Source organism: Dioscorea cayenensis, chromosome 3, assembly GCF_009730915.1.
Source record: "Dioscorea cayenensis subsp. rotundata cultivar TDr96_F1 chromosome 3, TDr96_F1_v2_PseudoChromosome.rev07_lg8_w22 25.fasta, whole genome shotgun sequence".
NCBI lineage: Eukaryota > Viridiplantae > Streptophyta > Magnoliopsida > Dioscoreales > Dioscoreaceae > Dioscorea > Dioscorea cayenensis.
In genome coordinates, this window is record NC_052473.1 from 9,804,859 (window position 1) to 9,829,246 (window position 24,388).

At 35.4% G+C, this 24,388-nt stretch overlaps 2 protein-coding genes across 2 annotated transcripts; both read right to left on the reverse strand.

Annotated features, from left to right (window-relative positions):
- Positions 1-8,641: 8,641 nt before the first annotated feature.
- On the reverse strand, positions 8,642-10,129 carry LOC120257670 (probable inactive receptor kinase At2g26730). Its single transcript, XM_039265108.1, has 2 exons — positions 9,592-10,129; positions 8,642-9,245 (listed from the first exon to the last, which is right to left on the reverse strand). Exons 1-2 carry the CDS (start codon positions 10,121-10,123, stop codon positions 8,683-8,685), a joined length of 1,095 nt encoding a protein of 364 aa, XP_039121042.1. The 5' UTR covers positions 10,124-10,129; the 3' UTR covers positions 8,642-8,682.
- Positions 10,130-10,172: 43 nt separating this feature from the next.
- Positions 10,173-10,897, reverse strand: LOC120250086 (probable inactive receptor kinase At2g26730). Its single transcript, XM_039258862.1, has 2 exons — positions 10,382-10,897; positions 10,173-10,310 (listed from the first exon to the last, which is right to left on the reverse strand). Exons 1-2 carry the CDS (start codon positions 10,895-10,897, stop codon positions 10,173-10,175), a joined length of 654 nt encoding a protein of 217 aa, XP_039114796.1.
- Positions 10,898-24,388: the final 13,491 nt, after the last annotated feature.

The following is a 24,388-nucleotide window of genomic DNA, read 5'->3' on the forward strand; positions in this document are numbered from 1 at the left end:
GCATTAATATGAATCAATATCTATATCACGTTTATATAATTATTTAATTGATTGTTTATGATATTTTGATTGTTTTTTTAAAAAACAACATAAATTAAAAAAGAATGGTAAAGCTAATACTTCAGAAGATAATTTATTTTATTTTTAAAAAAAATACCCGTAAAATGTTGCTGTATTAGTTTTGTCCTTATAAAATGTCTGACTGATTGGCCAGACAAACATCTTATAAAATGTCTAACTGATTGACCAGACAAACATCTTTAAATATTTACATTGTAAAATATAAGTTTTCTCATAATTTTAAATAATGTAAATAATTTTCTTTTAGAATTTTTTTAAATATTCATAATTGTATTTAAAATCTATTTTCCAGGATCTCAACAAATTATTTAAAACATGATCCTATTAATTGATTATGAAATAACTACCATTTAAAGTGCCTCAACTTTCTAAACAAAATCATGCAAATTCCTTCTTAAAAAAATTAAATCAAATTATTTTCTATCATTATATATATATATACCCAAGAATTTGATTAGTATGCCCAAGAATTTGATCAGTGAGCGGTGATCATCGCCAGACGGCTAAACTCCATGGATCACGACATCCGGAGGTAAAAGATATCCTTTGAGATCCTCATATATATATATATATATATATCTTAATATTGTAAAATGAAGGACCGAATATAACAGTTTTGTAGTAAAATAAATAAAAATAATGCTAAAAATAAAAGACACAAAAATATTATGTGGAAAGTACCTATATAATTAGGGTAAAAATCAAGGGCAAAGATAGAAGAATTTATTAAGTGAAAAAATTTTAATAGTTACAAACTCTCTCTAATAATAAAGATAAAATCAATACTCTCTCTTATAGTAGGAGAAATATAAACTCTCAAAAAATATTTTTATTACTCCTACTCTTCTATTTTTCTCATCCTAATTTCTCTCACACTCTCACTCTTAAGTTGTGTGTAAAGAATGAGAGCTTCATCACCTATTTATAGGCGAAGAAAAGCTTGCTTTTCACCGACCATAGCCACCATTGTTGATTGCCTTAATCCTTTAGTTTATGGGCACCCACCGCTGATGCATACGGCACTCGAGACATCTCCATCTTTCTTCTTCACTGTTAGAATACATACATGAGGATAACTTAAAATTAACATGAAGTGGAGTAGAAATTGGCTTACAATCTTGCATGTTGAAGCGTCGCAAGATCTTCTTCAAATAATTTCTCTGAGAAAGCCAAATCTTTCTAACATTTCTGTCTCGGTGAATTTGCATCCCTAGAATCTTGTTTACCGGTCCCAAGTCCTTATTTCAAATTCCCTACCCAATTGTGCCTTCAACTCCTTGATACGATCTTTGTTGGGGTCCGCTACCAACATGTCATCAACATACAGCAACAACAAGACAAAATCTTCTTTTTCAAACCTCTTGTTATATGCACAAGGGTTTGTATTAAATCTGCTATATCTAAAGCTCAAGATGAAGGAATCAAATCTCTTATACCAACATCTTGGCGGCTGATTTAGACCATACAGAGATTTGTTCAACCTACAAACCAAGTTCTCTTTACCTTTTTCTTCAAATCTTTCTAGTTGAAGCATGTAAATCTCTTGTTTAAGATCTCCATAAAGAAATGCAATTTTTACATCTAACTGCTTAAGCTGCAAGTTAAATGTAGCACACATCGTAAGGACTACTCGGACTATTGTGAGTCTAAGTACAGGTGAAAATATTTCGTTGAAGTCAATTCCTTCCTTATGAGCATATCTTTTTACCACCAATCTAGCACGATAACAATCTACTTGATCATCACTATTGCGATGGATCTTGTAGACCCATTTGTTGCCAATGGGCTTTTGCCCTTGTGGTAGTGACACCAGTTCCCATGTCCTATTTTTATGAAGACCTTCAATTTCTTCTTGCATTGCTACCATCCACTAGGATTTATCTGAATTGTTCAGTACTTCTTGAAGAGTTGATGTCTCTCCATCCTCAGCTAAAAGACAGTACGCAATGTTGTCCTCCATAATATAGTCAGAATGCCAACATGGTGCCTTTCTTGTACAAGTTAACCACCGAACTGCTAAAACTTCATATTCAACTAACTCTTGTACCTCATGTTGTGGGGTGGCTTCAGTTTCTTTTTCTACCTATACTATTGTAGTCTCTGTGCTTTCTTTTGAAGTATTTTCACCATCTTCTTACTCTTGTTCTTTGTCTTCTATGAAGATAACATCCCTGCTGATTACAACCTTGTGGGCAGTGGAATCCCACAGGCGGTACCCCTTAACACCATCAGCATATCCTAAGAACATATATTTTCTGGGTTTTAGATCCAGCTTTGTAGTTTCTTGGGTATTGTACATTACATACATAGGACTTCCAAATATATGAAGGTTTAAATAAATAACTGGCTTGCATATCCACATCTCCATCGGTGTCTTCAACTCGATTGCAGTTGATGGAGCCCAATTCACTACACAACAGGCGGTACTGACTGCTTCTGCCCAGAACTTCTTGTCTAAGCCTATAGCTCCCATCATAGCTCTTATTCTTTCTAATAGAGTCATGTTCATCCGCTCTGCCACTCCATTTTGTTGAGGAGTGTATGCTGTAGTGAATTGTCTTTTGATGCCTTCTTGCTTGCAGAATTCATCAAATTCTTTGCCAATGTATCCTCTATTATGAGTCCTCAAGCACTTCATCTTCTCACCATATTCAAATTTCACTCACGCTTTGTAAAATTTGAAGACTTGAAATACATCAGCCTTCATCTTGATAGGGTACACCCAACATCTCCTGGAATAGTCATCAATAAATGATACAAAGTAATTTGCTCCTCCCATGGACGTAACTAGTGCTTGCAACACATCAGAGTGAACCAATTTTAGAATTGCTTTGCTTTTAGAATTAGATGTGTTGAACTTCAATTGATGCTGCTTGCTCACAATGCAATGTTCACAAAAAGATGGTGTTACCTTTGTGAGACCTTGAAGTAGATTTCTCTCTGCAAGAATTCATTTCTTGATCTGACATGTGTCCAAGTTTCCTGTGCCATGTCATTGTGCATCTTTCACTTGGACTAGTTATGGCAACTGAAGCTTCTCCTTCTTGGAAAGTTTCTCTCTTCAGCATGTATAAATTTGCAACTAACTTTTCTCCTTTCATGCACAGCAGTACTCCTCGAATTACCTTTATGATTTTGTCCTGAACTTCAATTTTGCAAGCAAGATCATCAAGTTGTCCTATAGACAACAAATTCTTCTTGAGGCCCTCCACATGTCGGACTTCTTGTATGGTCTGAACCATGCCATCATACATCTTCAATTTGATGGTGCTACTCCCAACAATCTTTAAGGCTTGATCATTACAGCTATACATAGATCCCCCAGAGATAGGTTCATAATGATGGAACCATTCTCTTCAGGAGGTCATATGAAAAGTGGTTGTTGAATCAAGAAGCCATACATCAGCAAATCTTTTACCTTTGTAGTTGCTGCTTTACACACCATGGCCTCTCCATCATCTGAAGTGTTTGCAACATTCCCTTAAGGATTGGAATCTTTTTTATTTAGACTCCAACAATCCTTCTTCAAGTGACCTTTCTTGCCATAGTGATAACACTTGAAAGTCTTCTTACTCCTCGACTTTAATCTACCATGATTGTAGCTCCCACTAGATCCACGTTCTGTTGGTCTTCCTCTAGTCACCATCAAGGCCTCCAGTTATTGCGAACTTGTACTCTCTCTTGTACTAGGAGAAATACAAACTCTCAAAAAATATTTTTATTACCCCCACTCTTCTGTTTTTCTCATCCTAATTTATCTCACACTCTCACTCTTAAGTTGTGTGTAAAGAATGAGAGCTTCATCGCCTATTTATAGGAGAAGAAGAGCTTGCTTTCCACCAACCATAGTCACCATTGTTGACAGCCTTCATCCTTTAGTTTATGGGTGCCATTTGATTAAGCTGATGGTTTAAGCAAATGGTTTAGTTGGAGTTGGTAGCCAATGTATTGAAGGGATTGGTTTTTGACTAACACTTAACAACCTAGATGACACTATATATCGTAAGAAGCTGATCACACATACAGAAGAAGAGCTCTGAAAGGTACCATGTGTGATCCTCATAGACCTTAACGATAAAAAATAGTAGATATTAATTCTCTTCTCATTGGCAATGAAATCAACACTCTCCGGCTTGGGCCTCTAGCTCCTTAATTTGCCGCAATTCCTACCATGCTAATGATGTTGGAAAAGAAGAGGACATTTTGGTCTTTAAGGTCGATGAGGATCACAAATGAGGCCTTTTGAGATAACAATAATTGTCTTTCGAGACATGCACATGCATAGGATTATTATTATTATTATTATTATTATTATTATTATTTTTATACAGGCTGATATACAGTGTTATGTTGTGATTAATTATAATTAAAATTATTGATTATTTTTTGCATTGACTTTGTTCACTTTATTGTTAACAAAAATCTAAAGAAATACAATAACACATAATCATAATAACACTTATACTATGCTTAATTAGAAGATAAATATTATTCTCCCAATCAAACAATGAGAGTATAACTTATAAAAATATTTTTATAAAAATTTAATTTTTAAATAATATATTTAATAGTTATTTTCAAATTTTGTTAATAGTCAAATGTTGGTTGAAAGTTATACTCTTACCTCCTTTCATTATAAGAAAATAACAATTTACTCATTGAAATTTACTCACAAACACATTCTTTGGGTAAATACGCACCTAATACCCACGGAATATAGAGAAATCATAATATAAAAATATATCAATTTTATTCAAGATGGAATTTAAATGGCATAGCCAGTTCCTGCTTTAAAATTATCCATGGACTAGATTAGCCAGTGACAACTTGTGTAGATCAAATTTCTGTAGTAATTCATAGGTAAATATAATTTACTTATGAATTTTATAAGGAATATGCCTGTGGAAGGTGACAAAGGTCTTCGCCAGCTAACCAAGAGGATCAGGGGTGAATCACTCCCTAGCCGATGGATCCGCAGTGGTGGACATGGCGGAAGTATCGCTGGGGCAATCCGAAGCTTGTGCACTAATGAAGCTGAGAGAGCGCTTTATCTTCTTGGATGCTTCGTTGAAAGATTGTTGTTGGTGTCTGTAGCTGCAGAAAACCACGAAAGAAGCATATTAGCAATTTTAATTAATAATTACAGTAAAACAAGGTAGATCAAGTAATTGAAAAATTCGATTATTCCGTTCCAGCCATATGTTCCATATGATAGCTCTTATGATGAGGTCCCAAAGGGTATGGAAATGAGAATTCAAAGAAGATAACCAGGTGGTCCAAATCAAAGAAACAATTGGAGGAGAAGACTGCAAATCTAAGCATTTTCTGAAAAATGACCAAATATGCTCCGAGAATTTGTAATTAAAGAATAGGTGCTCCATTGTTTCGGAGTCTTTGCGTTTTTGTTTGGTCCACTATGTTTTCTTGGGAAATCCATCACTGCTAGTGTTGTCTTTCTAGCTTAATTGGATCAGGGCTGCCACCTTTCCTTTTTTTTCATTTTTCAATCTTTTTTGTGTACTTATTCTGATGTTTGAATAAAAGTGTGGTTTAATCACTTATTTCAAAAAAAAAAAATAACTTTGGTAGATAATCCCTAGATAACTTACAAAGTGAATTTAGCTCCATAATATCACCCACAAATTATCCAAGAATATAGTCCATGAATAATATGTCCGCGGCTAATCTTTGAATAATAAAAAATGTGAATTTTTTATTCAAATTTTATCCATAAATTACTCAGAGAAATTTCCTTAGGGGTCGTTTGGTTCGCGGTAATGTAGAAAGATTACCACGTGTTACGTGGTAATCTGAAAATATTACCACGTTTGGCATTACACAAGTGGTAATCTAGATGGTAATATCACATTACCAACTTATAAATATTACCAAGAAAGTGGTAATCCCATTACCACCAAATTTGGTGTCTATCTTGGATTACCGTGGTAATCTTATAACTTTGTATATTTTAACAAATAGATTACCATGACAACCAAACACGGTAATGAATTATTCCCGGTAATAAGAGTTTCCAACCAAACATGGTTATATTAAATTACCACAATATTCCCAACTATATAAATTCCCACTCATATTACCATGGTAATCTCGTTACGTGGTAATATGTCATTACCACGAACCAAACGGCCCCTTAGAGACATAACCATGGATAATCTCTAGGTAATGATAGGTCAGAAAAACATATATATTTTAATATATAATAGGATAAAATTGTTTTATTGGAGGAATTTTTTTGACAGAAATAATATATTTGTTTGGGGGATACTAAAAATTGCCATAAGACCCTCTTATATTGAATAGCTACAAATATGCAATTAACCCCAAAATTATTTTCAACTATAAATTCTAGCCCTTAGATTTAAAAAATATTATTTATATGCAATTAAAAAAAATTAAAATCATATTGGTTGTGTTTACAAATGAATAAATATTTTCAAATAAACTTCAATTTTGTAAAACAGATAAAGAGATCACATTAGTCTCACATGACCATTTTTGACCCTATAAATAAAGAAATGTGGGACCACACTTACTATATTAAATATGTATAATATATATATATATATATTGAAATTATTTCTTAAAATAGAGCCTGTAAGTCACATTCATTAGTAAAAGCAAAATTTAGGCTTGGCTAATATTGTATCGGACAATATGTCTTGCTGGCCCAATCCAATGCTGATTTAATAGGGATGCATTACATGCGTAAGAATATTTATATATATATATATATATTCAAAAGTTTATATAAAAAAAATAACTAAAAGAAAAGGGCTAAAAGGAAAATAAAACTAAAGAAAACCCTAATAATCCCAGGTTGTCTAGTTCTTCGGCCTTCATCAACTTCGCTTCGGAAAACTCTTTTGGGGTTTTCTTCATTTGCTCATATCCTCAATGCTCTCTTTGATTACAAGTGAGTTTCTCCCTTTGTCCCTTTAACATTTTCTTTTCTTTTGGCTTTATTTTGTTTCGAAGCTTCAACGTCAAAATAGTTTGCCTAAAATAGATGTTCTAAGGCCTATCCGTGGTAATTCTTAATATTTTATTATATCCCAAAAAAAATTTTACCGAAATATATAAATCATTTAACATGAATTTGTCAGTGGATAATCCTTGATCTTTTATTAAATTCCAAGAATTATTTATCCGAGCTATAAATCTTTTACCCAAGTATTTATCAATAATTAGAAATTCTGTGGGTAATTTTATACCCTCAAATTTAAGCATATTAGCTAATAACTTTGATCCATGCTTAATCCTCAGTGAACAAGATTTTTACAATTTTGTCATGGAATCCTTTGTGGGTAAATTTTTTTTTTCCCTGCAAATTGCAGCGCTTTCCTAAGGTTGTAATAATCCATGTTTTGAAAACCGGACCGGACCGGCCGATCGGACCGGAAAAACCGGGAACCGGCCCATAGCCCGGTCCGGTTTTAGAATTAATGTTGACCGAATTTTGAACCGGTCAAACCCGGCCAAACCCAGTGAACCGGCCGGTCGGACCAAAACCGGATGGAACCCGGTTTTCAATTTTTATTTTGTTTTGTTTTTTTTTTTTTTTGTTTTTGTTTTTGTTTTTGTTTTTGTTTTTAAGAAAAGACTTAGGGGCATGAATTGGCTCTTTTTTTCTTGATTTCATGATACTCTTTGAATCTTGATTTGTCGAAAAATATTATTTGGATTTTTTTGGAACTTTGAGTTTAGAGGTATGAGAAAGTACTTGTAAATTGTTTTAAAGAGGTATAGATCATTTACTGACTTTATTTTATTTTATACTTTTTATTTTAATGGTAATGATGATCAAATATGAGAATTAAATTAATCATACTTAGTTCTAGTTTTGTTTTGAATTTTTTTTGTTCATGCCTTGTCTCATCCTCACATAATTAGTAATTTAATTAGTTGTTTAATTTATGTAGTTATCATCATCCATTTATGATTAATAGATTAAGAAATAAAAGGTTTAGGGAATTGTATTTGTTGCTTTATCTAGATTAATTATTTGAATCTTCAACCATTTTGATAAAATCATAATGATATTAAAATAAATATTTAAGATAATTATGATTAAAAATATAATAAAGTTTGTTATTATATGTATATATATATTATATATATATATATATATATATATATGATATTTAAGATAATTATTTATTTATGACGTCATCCGGTCCGACCAAAATGGGTCATCCGGTCGAACCGACTGACCCGTGACCCAAATATGAGACCGGTTCACTATCCGGTCCGGTTTTAAAAACATTGGTAATAATAAACAAACCTTGAGACAAAACCCTTGTAGGCATTCTACGATATATTACTCTGTGGGGTCCCTTTGTAGGAGCTCATCGTATTGTAAACCTTTCTAGAAACCTTCTAATTTTATAACATAACATATAAATAAGAGCACCAACCAACAGGAACATAATAACAAGCATTCATGCCAAACATGGATAAATTACAGTATCTCTTCATTCTTATAAAACAGAAAACAAACATTCATGAACAACAAGCTGCACAATACACATATAACAAGATATAAATGAATTCTCTCCCTTCCTCGCCCACTCGTTTTGCACACTATAACAAATCAGAAACTCCAGACCTATCCTCCTCTTCCTTGATACCATTAATCATACTAGAAACCTGACTCATGGTTGGCCTAGCACCAAATGAACTACTAACACACTTGAGTGCAATCTGAAGCAAATGCACCATCCTCTCCTCACTTGCACCTTCAGCAACAAGAGCCTTGTCAAATACCTCCACAGTCCACTCCTCTCTAACCACACTGTTCACCCACTTTGCCAAATCTGCACCATTGTTTTGAACCAGCTTCCCTGTGAGAAGTTCAAGGAGTATGATCCCAAGATCATAGACATCTTTCTTGAAGACGTTATTATTCATGGTTGTGCTATTGTTTGTTGTGGATATTGTAGGCTTGGTTTGATCTGTTGTCATTAGACCCAGCTCACTGATGCATGGATCCATGGTGTTGTTCATTATTATGTTGGAGGACTTGAGGTTGCCATGGCCAATGCCATGAGCTTGGAGCTCTCTGTGCACAAAGGACATGCCTTCGGCAATGCCTGCCGCCATGTTCAGCCTGCTGCTCCAGTCGAATGTCCGGCCGAATTGACTTCCTGACATTTTTTGCCAAATGAGACTGAATTAGTTATCATGGTATATTTGTTTTTGTTGGTAGAGCTCAATTGAAACTAAAGCTTTAATTTCTAAAATTTTATATGATCTCTTATGATACTATAATAATGATTAATAAAAATTATTAATTTGTGATCATCATATATTCTATATCACAATTTAAACCATCTATAAATCATCAATAAACAATTAAGTATCTTGTGCTTCTTATATGATCAATTCCATAATCAAATTTCTCCTAAGTTTAAATTTGAAGTTTTTCAAAATAATTACAAACTCTCATAAAACAATATAAACACAAATCAAGATAACATTAAGTAAGCATACCATGAATGAGGTTGAGAAGGCTTCCTTTCAATTGAAACTCATAAACCACAAGCTTCTCTTGTTTGGAGCAATAGAAAGCCACCAAAGGAAGCACATTCTTATGCCTAGCTTTATTTATCATCTCCATCCTCTTATGAAACTCCTCTGAAGATATCATCCACTCTTTGATCCTCCTCACAACCAATACACTCCCATCCACAGCCATCACCTTATAAACGTTCCCATGCTTTCCCTTCCCCAATAACTCCGCCGGACACTTCAGCAAGTCATCAAATTTCATGCTCCTCTTCACCGGACTTTTCAGCACAACCAGAGAAGATGATATCACCGGGCTGTCTGTTGATGAGGTTGAGTACTCATTCGACTTATTTTCGTTTGAGTTGCTATTGTTCTTTGATATCGGAACCGATACATCATCATTCTGTGAACCAAGATTAATCTCTGATTTCTTCATCTTCTTCCTTTTCTGGATGAGCTTGTATAAGAAGAAGAGAAAAAAGGTGGCACCAAGAAGAATATAGCCAAGATACATTATAGTTCTTTCAGTAGATGGTGAGCTTTCATTCGGCTTATTTGGCACATCAGGGTGAAGCTGCCGGAGCACATGCCACAGCTAGAGGCAGTCCGCACAAGCCCGAGTTGCCAGAGAAGCTCTCATTACCAAATTGAGCAGCGTCGGGAGGTATTCGACCGGAGAATAGATTATTGCTTATATTAAACTGTTGAAAGTTATTGAAATCAAACACCGGAATGGATCCAGTGAACTGGTTATCCTCAGCGGAAAGCTTACAAGCCCGGAGATTGTTGTCAAGCCGGAGGGAATATCGCCGGAGAAGTTGTTATTGGATATATCAAGCCGTTTCAAGTTGTTGAGCTCAGAGATCTCCAGGGGAAGCTCGCCGGAAAGACGGTTGCCAGAAAGGAAGAGATGAGTAAGTTGTGAGCAAGAAGAGATCTCTAAAGGGAGTTGGCCATGCAGAAGGTTGTCACGTAAACTTAAGACAGCTAAGGATGGAGCTGTGCATGCAAGGGTAGCATCAATGGAGCCATTGAGAAGCAAGCCTTCAAGAGTGATTCCTCTAATGGATTTGTTCTTATTGTTGCATGAGATGCCTGTCCAGTTGCCAGAGCAAGGGTCTGTGGAAGTGTTCCAAGAGAGCTTCTCGGTAATTCCGGTGTCGTTGCGGGAGAGTTTTTGGAGGAAATTGATGAGGGAGAGCTTGACATGATCTTGTTCTGAAGCTGTAGGATTGAGAAGGAGGAGGATGGCGAGGGAAATGGAGATGGAGATGGAGATGGAGATCATGGCTATGAGAAGAAGAGATGGCAAGAAAGGAGTGGAGCATTGGGTTATGGTGAATGGATTAATGAAAGGGAAATGATGTCATGTTTTGGTGAAGGATTGGGAAAATGATTGAAGGAAGATGTGCAAAATTAAAGGAGAGAAAAGAGAAGAGGACACAAATGGCAGGTGGAAGGGAAAGATTTGGAAATGTTGAATGTCTTGCGAATGCCGGCTTTTTGACAATGAGGATGATGACAAATGTAATGAAAAATTATTTTAGGATTATTTTCATTGTGGTTTGGATATTGAATTTATTTTCATAGATCGAGTACAATTTTAACTCAATTTTGAATTTTAAAAAATTATTATTATTATTATTATTATTATTATTATTATTATCATCATCATCGTCATCGTTGAAAAACATTGATAAACAACAATTTCACTGAAATAAAATGAAAAATAAAAGAAATAAAATAAAAATATATTTGACTATTGTATTAGGTGATATAACATGAAAAAACAAAAAGACACATTAAAAAGTATAAATGGAGGAGCCACTCCAATGAGAAAATTAGAGGTGAGCAAAACCAGGTACCTGATCCGATTTTTAAAACCGGATCGAGTACCCAGTTTTTCAGATCGGCAAAAATTCGACCTATATCCGACCCGGTTAAACAAGGTAACAAGAATCGGGTACCCGATTTAAACCGGATCGGATATCCGATATCCGATATCCGAATCCGAATTTAAGTTTTATCTAGTCTATAGATTTTCTTTATATAATAACATTAGATGAAAAACAAATATGAAAAACTTATAAATTATAAAAAGCATTAAACTCTTATATTATTCTCCACACAAGGAGTTTTATCAATTTTAGTCATTAAAAGAAAATATCTTCGAAAGCATCAATTGTCTCATTAATAATGATCATTGGTTGCTAGAAAGAGAAGATTTAGATGGAGACTAGAGAGAAAAGGCAAGATGATGGCCGTTGGGGATTGGGAGGCAAGGATTTAGGATTTTTTTATCTTTTTACTTTTAATATGTAGAATTTAAATTTATTAATATATGCAACTATATAACTATATAACTCTTTGAGTTATTAGATTAGACATTTGAATATTTTTTTTACTTTTAGCCCTTGTAAAATTTAGATTTATTAATATACATATATATCTATATATATATATATATATATCTTAAAGGGTTTAGATATAAGGGATTTGAATTTTTTTTTTTTTTTACTTTTTAAACCATATAAAATTTAAAATTATTATGTATCAATATATGAGAATATACTAAAAAATAAAAATCGGATTTGATTTAGTTACCCAATTTTTAATTTCTCTCGATCTTGATCTGACCCGGTTTTCATCTAAAAAATTGGGATCGGGTACCCGACCCTTTTTTCCTGATCGGGTACCAAAAAAATTGGGGTAAAAAATTTGAATACCGGATCGGATCATCGGATCCGGATTTTTTTGCTCACCCTAGAGAAAATAGCATGTAATGCTCACATAGGGCAGCACCTATAATAATAATAATAATAATAATTATTATTATTATTATTATTATTATTATTATTATTAGTGGAAATTGCCAAAAACACCCCTTAATTTGGCAATCCCTAAAAACCCCTTCTTTTTAAACTCAATGTTTTTCAAACAAAGCATTTAGCAGTGGTTAACGGAGTCATTTTTAAATTTTATGGATGAAATTGACCCTCACATGGGAAGTCATGGCACTGCAATCATTTCGCCGGTTTCAGAGGAAGTGAGGGGTTTTTTTAGGGTAATCCCAAGAGACGACTTTATTGGAGCCGTATACTTGTTTTTTCTCAACTCGCCTCTTCAGCTTTTCCCTTTCCGAAATTGTTTCTACCGGGACATCCTCTGTAATTTCAGCTTTTCCCTTTCCACCGGTGTCTCGAAGGAGAAGTCCCGCGCAAGTATTTGGCATTTCATCAGTTTGCAATCTAAGATATTGAAGAAGTTGTGATTATGGTTTTATGTTAACTATTCTGTTGGAAAAAAAGATTTTTCGGTTTTGTTTTGTGGTTATATTTTTATTGAAAGATATTGAAGTCTGTAGGGGGATTTCTCGGCTGGGGTTTTGTTAGTCTATAGGGATATTTCTCTGCTAGGGTTTTGTTTTGTTTTACATTTTCGTTTGTGTACACTATCGAAATAGTTTTTCGATTGTTATGATTTGTGTAATGTTTATAATGTACGTTTCCCTTTTCATTTGATATGGTTGCGGTTTTAAAAAAATGATTTTTTTCCGTTTAAAAAAATGAGTTTTAGTTTAAAAAGCGTATGTCCCCTGTTTTAAATATTGTGGTTACCGTTTAAGAAACTAGATCATCTGTTTACAATATTATATCTACTGTTTAATAATTGAGGGCTTCCGTTTAAAAATCTTATATTTCGACTTTTAAAAACTTTTTTTGAATCATTTATTAAATGTGTTGTTATTGTCGCATGACCTTGTGATTATGGCGGTCGACCTAGTTAATGGGCGATGCTACTTGACACTCAGTAGTGGAGACCTTGGCTGAATTGAAAGTTCACATGACCCCTAGACACCTGGGGAGATCATCCGAAGGACACCGTTCTGCGATGTTACTAAGATGGAAGTTGTATAACAAGAGAGGGCACTTCTTGATTCTCTATTGCAAAGGTACGATGGCCGCACCAATAAATTCAGGATCAGGGAAAGCCTGTTGAGTTTCAGGCCTGAAGATGTGGCCCTCGTTCTTGTTCTGCGTTGCGATGGAGACGCAGTCATGTTTCAGAAGAAGAAAACACACTCAGCTTTCGAAGAGAGGAATTTATCAAAAACCTACAAGAGACACAGAGACTCCATCAAGAGAAATCTTGAGCAACTTGTTCGATAGAGGGGAGAAGAAGAAAATTTTATCAAACTCCTGATGGTGTACCTCATGGGTACAATCCTCTTCCCAAATACCTCATGCTCGGTTCCGAATTGGATCGTTGATTATGTCAATGATCTACCTGGCATGGGGCGATACGCATAGGTGCAAGAGACGCACAAGTGGTTTATGGAGGACATTCCACAAGCAAGCGCTCGAGTACAAGCTAAATGTGCGGGGAAGAAGTCCAACACAGGGTATATTAAGGGTTGCTCGATCGCACTGAACATCTGGTTTTACGAGCTGACCGGAATCGGAAATAAAGTCCGTTTTGGCAAGACTGCAAGGATAATGTGCTACGGTGAAAGTAGTTACCGGAAGCAAGCGACAATAGAAACCAGTTTGTCATCTCTCGAAGGAAAAGAGGTAATAAATCATGAACAATGTGTTTAACTGTACTAGTTAATGTTTAAATATAGTATTTAGCATTTAACAGTGTTTATTTTCTATTTAAAAGTATTCTTTAGAGTTTAAACATTGTGTTTTATGCTTAAATAAATTCGATACTGTTTAAATATATAAGTTAAATGTTTAAATATATTTGTTATTGTTTAAACTGAATGATTTCGTTGAGATTGTCTTGTTTATATATGTTAGTTTCCTGAGCTAGTCCCAGCGAATGGTGATGAAGATATATTTGTTCAGGCCAACCGCCGAGTGGATGCTATTGCTCCGGAACCACTTGCTCGAAGGCAAGATGAGAGGCCAACCTCTTCCATGCACGCTCGACGCAGTTCTCCTATTTTCACCCGAGCACATGACGCATTCCTTGATCTTTGGAGAAGCCCTCCCTACCCCGCTCGATTGCAACACCCCACCGACCACGACAATGAGCGGTCCCCCACGATCGCCCACAGCCCCTCCCGCCCCGATGGCACTAGGCGGCGAGCGTCAGCTGTAACTCTTCTGTAGGCGTGCCAGATATTGATGACCGATTTCCCTCAGCTTGTCGCTCGGGTTAAGGTATTGGAAGGACGATCATAATTGACTACGTCGTCCCTCCAAATAAATGAAGCACCTGAGATGGACGAGGCGTCGGAATTTGACGATGAGGAAAACAATAATGCCTCTCTATCCACCACCAGCTGACGATGAAACAATAGCAGCATCATCGGCGGCTGATGCTGTTATTTAGTTTGTTGCCGTTGATGACATGGCCGTTACGGTGGAGAAGAGCGTAGATGATGTTGCCATTACCGCGGTTGATAATATCGTTGACTCTATTGTCAATGAAATCCCCGTCACGATGGAACCAATGGCCGATAGTGCGGTATCGAAGGTGGACATGATCCGTGAAGAATAAGAACTAGCTAAGGGTCTTTCTCCCGTTGATGCTGTTGCCGTGGCCGTGGTTGAGGAGATCATTGACTCTGTTGTCAACGAAATCATAGTCACGGTGGAACCAGCGACTGACAGTGTCACATCGAAGGCAGTCATAATCCCACAACAACAAGAAGCATATAAGGATATGTCTCCGGTTGATGTTGTCGTCGTGCTCGCATCGAAGGAAGATGCTGCTGGTGCTTAACACCGACAACCGTCAACAAAAATGCCACATGATGATCCCAAAATAGTTGTTGATAAGTAGCAAGGGAACGCCACCGAAAAATCAACGAGAGATATGATCCTTGCCAACCAACAATATGAAGAAGTTTGGAAAGACTATTTTCCGAAGAAGAAAAAATACCTTGGACAATTGCTACTCAACAAATTCGAGCAGGAGTTGATAAGGATCTTCCTCAACTGCTCTATAGACACGTAAGTTTGAAGTTTTTATGTTATTGTTTAAATTTATATGTTAACCTTTAATTTATGTAGTTACCATTTAAATATTTCCAATATCATTTAAATATTTGCTATATCATTTAAATATTTACAATATCGTTTAATTATATCTGTTACCGTTTAACCGCAGGACTATCGTGTGGATGAATGACTCTCTCAGCACTACGCAGTCCAGACTATTCACGCTACTTGACGGGAAGGAGATGGTATCAGACGATGTTATGAACGCTTTCGTATATTTGCTATATCATTTAAATATTTACAATATCGTTTAATTATATCTGTTACCGTTTAACCGCAGGACTATCGTGTGGATGAATGACTCTCTCAGCACCACGCAGTCCAGACTATTCACGCTACTTGACGGGAAGGAGATGGTATCAGACGATGTTATGAACGCTTTCGTATGCATAATATAAAAGTCACTGAGCAGAGTACCATATCCTTATAAGAAGTGCCTCTCCATCACACGACCACTAGCGCTGTTTATGTCAAAGCAGGAAGATGCATCTGATATGACTTTTGCTATGATCAGAAATGCCGTGCGCAAGCTGCATGATGTTGACATTGTCATCCTCCCGATAATCATGAATGGCCACTTCCATCTCGTGGCCCTTGACAATAATAAACAAGAATACAGGCATTATTCTTCATGCCAAAGTGAAGACTATGATAAAGACGCGTTAGAAATGGTAAGTTCTTTTATAAATTGAGTTTGATTTATAGTGTTTGGTAAATAATCAGTATTCTAATCTCAATTTGTATACCTCGACAGCGGAGGCTATTCGATACTTGTATCGATATGGAGTTCGGCGAGACAATGACCATAAAGTACCCACTAGTTCATGACATTGAAACCCCACGACAAAAAAAGGAAGTGTCTACTGCGCCGCCTATGTCATGCGGTTTATTGAGCAATTACTCAACGATGAAAAGCTACGGCTACCGCAAACAGACGTCCCTTATCTGAGATTAAAGTATGTTGCCCGCATACTTAAGGAAGGGAGCGCAACCGGCATCACTGACAAAGGGGGGTCTTCGACTGTGGGGAAATAGAATTGACATGATATTGTTTGTTTAGACGATATAAAACAGTTTTGTCATTATAAATTTAAATTCAATTCATTTTTTCAATGTAAATTTACTAGTGTTCATTTACTAGTCTGTATACTTATATACTCGACTTTCTTTGCTTAACTTTCAATTTTATTATTTAAATATCAGTGTTTACATTTAAAATAAAGTAGTTTTTGTTTAAACAAACAACGTAGGATAATAAGTTAAAAAAAAGTAGTCGTTGTTTAAACAAACAATGTCTCTATTTAAATATATGTGTTACCTGTTAAGAGTACAAGTTTCTCTGTTTAAATATCACCAATTTGCACTCAATTAAGTTTGTTTCTTTTTAAAAATTTTGTTTATTTACAATGCTTAGTTGGCGACAGTTTCATTGCAAGATTTACGATTGTGCCCGGAGGTGTTGCAGCAGATGCAATGTAACTCACGGACCTCAAACACTTGCGACTCGATCCTCTTTCGTTTAGGACGCCCAGGTTGCCTTCTCGTCACAGGCAGTCACAAACGCAGTTCACGATTTCCATCCATAGGCTTGTCATTGTCTGGTATGGGGAATATAGCTTCCTTATACACTAGTTTGTAATTGTCGACGGTGAAGTAACTGCTAATAAATCGATGAACGTTGGTGTCTGTCTACATTATTGCAGCACAAGCTTGTTTGCATGGGATACCATAAACTTGCCGTCTACGACATGAGTAAGTTCTATTGGCAAGATCTACAGAATTGTTACACTGGTCAATCACTTCATAACAATCATCGACACAATGACCAACACGAAGATTTCGGTTATCCTTAACAAGTATCTCTACCTTTGAATGTATGTCCGGGCATAAGTAGGTCTCCCATTTGTTCGCTTACTAACGGCGATTGCATAACATGCGTATCAACTTGAACCTGTACAATGTAGAACACAAATCTTTATCAAGGTTAAGCAAAGATATTGATATTTAAACAGAAACACATTTGTTTAAACCGTCGGAAAATAAGTTAAAAGATGAGGCAGATAGTTAAACACAGAAAATGATATTTGAACACTAATGAAATGTTTTAAAAGATAAGGCCATTTCTTAAGTGTAAATAAAATCAACATTCGAATACCTTATGAAGTCGACCATTTTTGTCACCGGTAAATGCCGAGCTTCTTTGATCCACGCATTGAATGACTCCACGACATTTGAATACATCTCACCCCAACGTTCACCTCTGAACAAATAATTCGACTAATGTGACATATCCGATTTATTAATCAACTAGTGATGGGCTTCGGGTGATGTGCCCTGCAGTTCATTCACGGTATCATCGAATTCTTTAGCCGTGGATGCCCACGCAATACGAAAGTATATAGACCAGCACTCCTCCCTTAATGCCTTCCCAAGTCTGACATTGGCTTTCATAAAATTTGCCTCCAAGTGTCGAAGACAGTATGCATGTGGGGAAGAAGGGAAGACTCTCGCAATAGCGTTTACAAGGCCCTTAGACCTATCCGACACAAATGTAATTATCTTTTGATAATCTCCTTCATTGTATAAAGATCACCTAACTTGGAAATGAACCAAGTCCAATTGGCATCGGTCTCATTGTCGACAATACCGAAGGCGACGTGGAAAAAACCATTGTTTCCATATTTGCCTGTGGCACCCAATAGAGTACCCCGATACTTTCCAAGGAGGTGGGTACCATCGAGAAACAATAGTGGTATGCAAGCCCCCTTGAATCTCATAATACATGCACTGAAAGAAAAGAATGCACGTTTATAACGCTCACCATCTCTTTCGACAATTGCAATGCTGCCGGGGTTCTTCTCAACCACCTTATCCACGTACCAAAGCAACAAATCATAGCTGGAGATGTCACTGCCGTCGAGGGTCACCCGAGCATGCTCTTTTCCCAAACAAGCCTGCTTGTATGGAATATGGACACCATGTTCCCGCAACATGTCTTTCCGAATGTCGATGGCCTTGTACAAGCGCCGGTCCTTGAGCCTCTGAAGCACTCGTGCGCTTACCCATTTTTTAGACCCTTTCGGATGTAACGCAGATCCTATTCCACCGCCGCAAGTATGTGACAGGTTGATTGTCTTGATTCTGAAAGTATTTTCATTATATTCTTTTAATGCATGAAGGCGCCATTGATAACCATTGGCAGTGCATTCCACAGTCACCCGGTGTTTTTCGTTTTTTATGAATTTAAAGTCAAGATTCTGTTTGATTGCAAAATTTTGAAATGCATCCCGGAAATGTTCAATGCCTTCAAAACATTGTCCTATATCCAAGGACAACACTTCAGATTGATCTAACGAGGAAGGAAGGCATCCCACACCGTTAGGGTCGCCATGGGGTGGGACCGGAGCACTCGTAGAATCCGAATTCCTGCCAACACTTCAGTTTAAATGACAACGATCAATATGTTAAGCATAGACATAAAGTGTTTAAATGATAAATTAAATAGTTAAACATTAATTCAAAAAATTAAATAGAGACAAAATAAATTAAATGAAGAAAACAATGTTTAAATGGAAACGTAATATATTTAAATAGAGATTGGCATAGTTAAACAATAATGAACTTATACAACTAGATAAACATAAAAGAGAAGAATCTTACAATGAGAAAAACTCGTTTTCAGTAGAAAACGATGCCAAATCATCTATCTCAGCAACAAGATCGACTACAGTGCATTTGAAGATGGAGTACACGTGACACATGTGCTGAAAGTCAACCTCATTTTCTACTTGACAAGCCGTTTTATGTCCGTCGGGTGTGATAAACTTCACCCTGATACGGGAAATAGCGAGACCCCATCGCTCACATATCTAAACCACTACTGATTCCCAAGAAGTCAACGCCGTGAACATTAGCACTTGTCCCTCCCTGTTGTATCTAGCAATACCACAAAAACTCTCCATAATAAACCTGCATTTTTATAAATAGTGTTACTTCCTTCCTTCCGCAGAATAATCAAAGTGAGAGCAATGAAGAAATTCTCACCTTATTGGAAAACCTGCAGAACTCAAATTGAACAAACCAAATGAGGAGAAGAAAAAGAAGAAGAAGAAAAAGAAGAAGAAGAAGAAGAAGAAGAAGAAGATGTAATGAGCCTTCTAAACTTTGTTTCACAAAAAGCAAGCAGGAAGGAAAAAAAAAGTGCACAATTATATGCATAAAGGTTAGACATGATGTGATTTGGAGGTATTTTTTCCTTCATCACAATTGCAAAATAAGAATTTCATAACATGGACCCACTTGAAGTGACCGATAGGGGGTAATCTCTAGAGACAATCATTACTGGCGTTGGTTATACTTTTTTTTCTCTTTTCGCCTCTTCAGATTTTCTTTTCGGCCGGGCATCCTTGTCTTGAAGTTCTTCTTCGCTTTCCACAATTGTCTTGAATAAGAATTCTCGCTCAAGTATTCGGGATTTCATCAGTTTGCAGTGTGAGGTATTGAGCCGAGGTGGACACCGTTGAAAAAGTTGTGTTTATGGTTTTTTTATAAACGATTATGTTAGAAAAAGAGATTTTTTCGGTTTTGTTTTGTGGTTCTATTTTTATTGGATGATATTGAAGTCTGCAGGGAGATTTATCGAATAGGGTTTTGTTTTCGTTTTCATTTTCGTCTAGGGTTTTGTACACAATCGAACAAGATTTAGCAAGACCCCGAGGATGTTGTGCTACGGTGAAAATAGTTGCCGGAAGCAACCGATGATAGAAGCCATATTGTCATCTGTCGTAGGAGAGGAGGTAATAAATCATGAGTCTCTGTTTAAATATCAAACTTTTATGTTAAAAAACTTGATTTAGTGTTTACACTATCGGTTATATGTTTAAATATTTTAAATATCGTTTAAAAACATATGTAAACCATTTAAAAATTTAAGTTACATGTTTAAAACTATTTGTTATTGTTTAAATTGAATGCTTTTACTGACATTGTGTTGTTTATCTATATTAGTTTCCTGAGCTGGTCGCGGCAAATGCGGATGAAGAAATCTTCGTTTTGGCCATCCGCCTGAGGGAGCTATTGCTCTCGAACCACTGGCACGAAGGCAGGATGAGAGGCCATCCTCGCCTGCAATTCCTCGAGCCGAAGAAGCCCCGCACTACCTCGCCAGGCCGAAACACCCCTTCCCTGACGGCAACGTCCCCTCCTACCAAAACAGCCCCCCCATCGCAACAGCCCCCCGACAACTACGACCCCCCTTGGCAAAGATGTTACCGCATGTCTACTACCGGAGTGAAAAAAGATTAATATATAATTATGTAAAACAGAATTACCTTGTAAATAACATTGTATCTCATTTAAATATAATGGATTTGGTTTAAATATCATTGTCGTTGTTTAATTTCTAGGTTTCTCTGTTTAAACAACATTGTCTAAGCGTTTTTGTTTAAATTTTTATTTATTTACAATGCCATTTTTGTTTCTCAAAATGTTTAAGTAAAATGTTAAGAGAGAATGTCTCTGTTTAAATATCAAAAGTTGACATTCAAATAAGTTTATTTCTTTTAAATTATTTTTTCATTTACAATGTCTGTTAAGATCATCAATACAACGACCAACATGAAGATCTTGGCTTTCCTCAACAAGCATCTCTACCTTCGAATGTCCAGGAATTAGTAGGTCTCCCATTTGTTTGCTCGCTCACGAAGGTTGCATAACATGTGCATCAACTTGAACCTATACAATGTAGAACACGAACACTTAAACAAGGTTTTGCAAAGACACTGATATTGAAATAGAAAAAAAATTTGTAAACGAAAACGATTACAAATTAAACAAAAATCCAGATAGTTAAATAGAGACAATGATGTTTGCACAGTAAGGAAAAGCTTTTAAATGATAAGAAAAATTCTTCAGTGTTAAATATCAACTCCGTTTTAAGGATGTGTCATGGTCATCCTCCTCTGGAGAATACTCCGCAATCAAACAATGAGTGAAAACTTTCTCTTCCTGACCAAGTTGAAATACCTACTTAATTGCTTGCCCGTCATTACTTACCCGTCAGGCAATAACGCGGGCTTTCCGATTTGAACAGGAAAAGATAGTTTAACTTGTTGCGTGATTGCAGCTGATTGATTCTCCAGAAGAAGATGACCATAACACATCCTTTAAGATAGAGTTGATCTCAAAAATGTGGTCTGACTGAAGCGAATATCTCGGACACATGAAGAAGAAACTCATCCGAGAAGAAGTAGAGGAGGAGGAGGAGAAGAAGGGGGTGTCTAGGGAAAGGGGTCTTCCTTCTCATTTATGGTATGAAGTACACAAGCTGGTTGACGCTTCAGATCTGAGAAAAAAAAGAAAATGCACGGGGGACCGAGCTTGACTGATAACGAAGAAAAATAAATATGCTTATGATATTTATGTTAAATTTTAGAAAATTTAATAACGTCATTAATTCTTGTGCGCGGGATACCATAAACTTGCCATCTGAGGCATGAGATAAGACTGGAGCGCTCACAAAATCCGAATTCCTACCAACACTTCAGTTTAAACGAAAACGATCAATATTTTAAGCACAGAAATAAAGTGTTTAAATGATAAATTACAAATTTAAATGTTAAGTCAAATATTTAAATAGAGACAAAATAAATTTAACGGAGAAGACAATGTTTAAATGGAAACGTAATATATTTAAACAGAGATCGACTACAGTGCATTTGAAGATGGAGTACACATGACACATTCGTTGGAAGTCAACTTCGTTTTCTATTGGACAAGCCGTTTTATATCCATCAGGTGTGATAAACTTCACCCTGACACTGGAAACATTGAGACCCCATCACTCACATATCTTTGCTAACACCAATTCCCATGAAGTCAACGCCATGAACATTAGCACTCATCCCTCCCCGTTGTATCTATCAATACCACAAAAACTCTCCATAATAAACCTGCATTTTTATAATACTCCCTCCCTCCCACAGAATGATCAAGTAAAAGCAACACAAAAATTCTCACCTTATTAGAAAACTGGCAGAACTCAAATCGAACAAACCAAATGAGGAGAAGAAGAAGAAGAAGAAGATGTGATGAGCCTTCTAAACTTTATTTGACAAAAAGCAAGCAGAAAGAAAAAAAAAATGCAAAATTGTATGTATAAAGGTTGGACATGATGTGATTGGGCGTTTTTTTTTCCACCATTTTCAAAGGCAAAATTAAAATTTCATAAGATGGACCCATTTGAAGTGAACGGTAGGGGGTAAAAGGGAACTTAAACAATAACGGAAGGGTTGTTTGGGGTTTGCCAAAGTTGGAGGGGCCTTTTAGGAATATTTAAAATTCATGAGGGGTAAACATTAATTTTCCCTTATTATTATTAACATAAATTATTTTTTTTAAATAACACAAAAGTCAAAATTTTAAATCTTTTTAAGTTACTATTATTTTTTAAAAAACTTATTTTTTTAAAATGGTAATTATTTTGAAAAAAATATTATTATTATTATTATTTTTTTTTTTTATTTTATTATTTTGGTCGAATAACTTATTTTTAATTTAAATAACAATAATTGCATTCAAGTAAAAATAGAAAATAGTCAAATACATCCATCACTTTTTTTACAATAAATATTTCTATCTCATGTTAGACAAGTAGTTCTATAATATCCTTGTTATTTACATAAAAAGTATAAATTATGCAAGGTTTCTATGAATGTGCATATGTCTAAGTCTAAATTTTTGTTGGTCTACGTCTGTCGTCTTACATGTGAACCATCTTTACTCCAGACATAGGTTGCCAAAAAAATAGTTTAAAACAATTTAAACCACAAATATATTTTAAAAAACATCTAAAGCAATTCATATTTTAATAATAATAATAATAATAATAATAATAATAATATTAGTAACATATTTTTCTAAAATAAATGATGTTGAAAATAAATATAACTTTTTTAAACTTAATAATAACTTAAATTTTGTTTAAAAAGACAAATATTCTATTTTTGTGATGTTTTAAAAGAGAATGGTGTCATGGAAAAAAACTAATATCTTAGTATTTTTAAAAGATCCACTCATCACCTAGGTGATGATTAGGCTTGATGTAATGTTTTAAAATATGAATAAATTCTACATAAGGTTATTTTGATAATTATTAAAAAAAGGTTATATTGAAAAAATCCCAACCATTTATCAAATATTTTAAAATAATTAGGCAGCATTCACTAGACCAATTTATCATTTTGGAGCCTGATTGTGAGAGGTAGTTTTTAAAACCCTCAAAAGTTGAGATAGGAATTTAGATTCCACTTTTTGGAATGGATTTAAGCCAACCGATATATATTTTAAAATTTTAAATAAAATCTCCAAGCCCATCTCCCTGTCGTGTTAATGAGAACCTTCTCTGGTGTTACCTAAATTGGTCTCACCCGACGATTGGAAAAGCTCGCCAAACAAAGTAAAATCCTGAGTCTGTATCTCTGTCTGGCTGTTTGTCTGGCATATTAGAGGTTAACTCTAATGAAGTTATATTTTTAATCCTACTTTTATTTTACTTCCATCTTTCATGTATATATATATATATATATATTTCCATGTTTGAAAGATAGGCAAATATGATATTGGGGTCTCAGGCTTCTACTAGGAAGGTCCTTTTGTTTGAATTATTTGAATATTTGTTTATCGTAACCCATGTTATTAATCGTACAATCAAGGAAGATTGCCATTGAATTAGCAAGAAACCATTATGATTTGTTGCGCTATTTCATCCT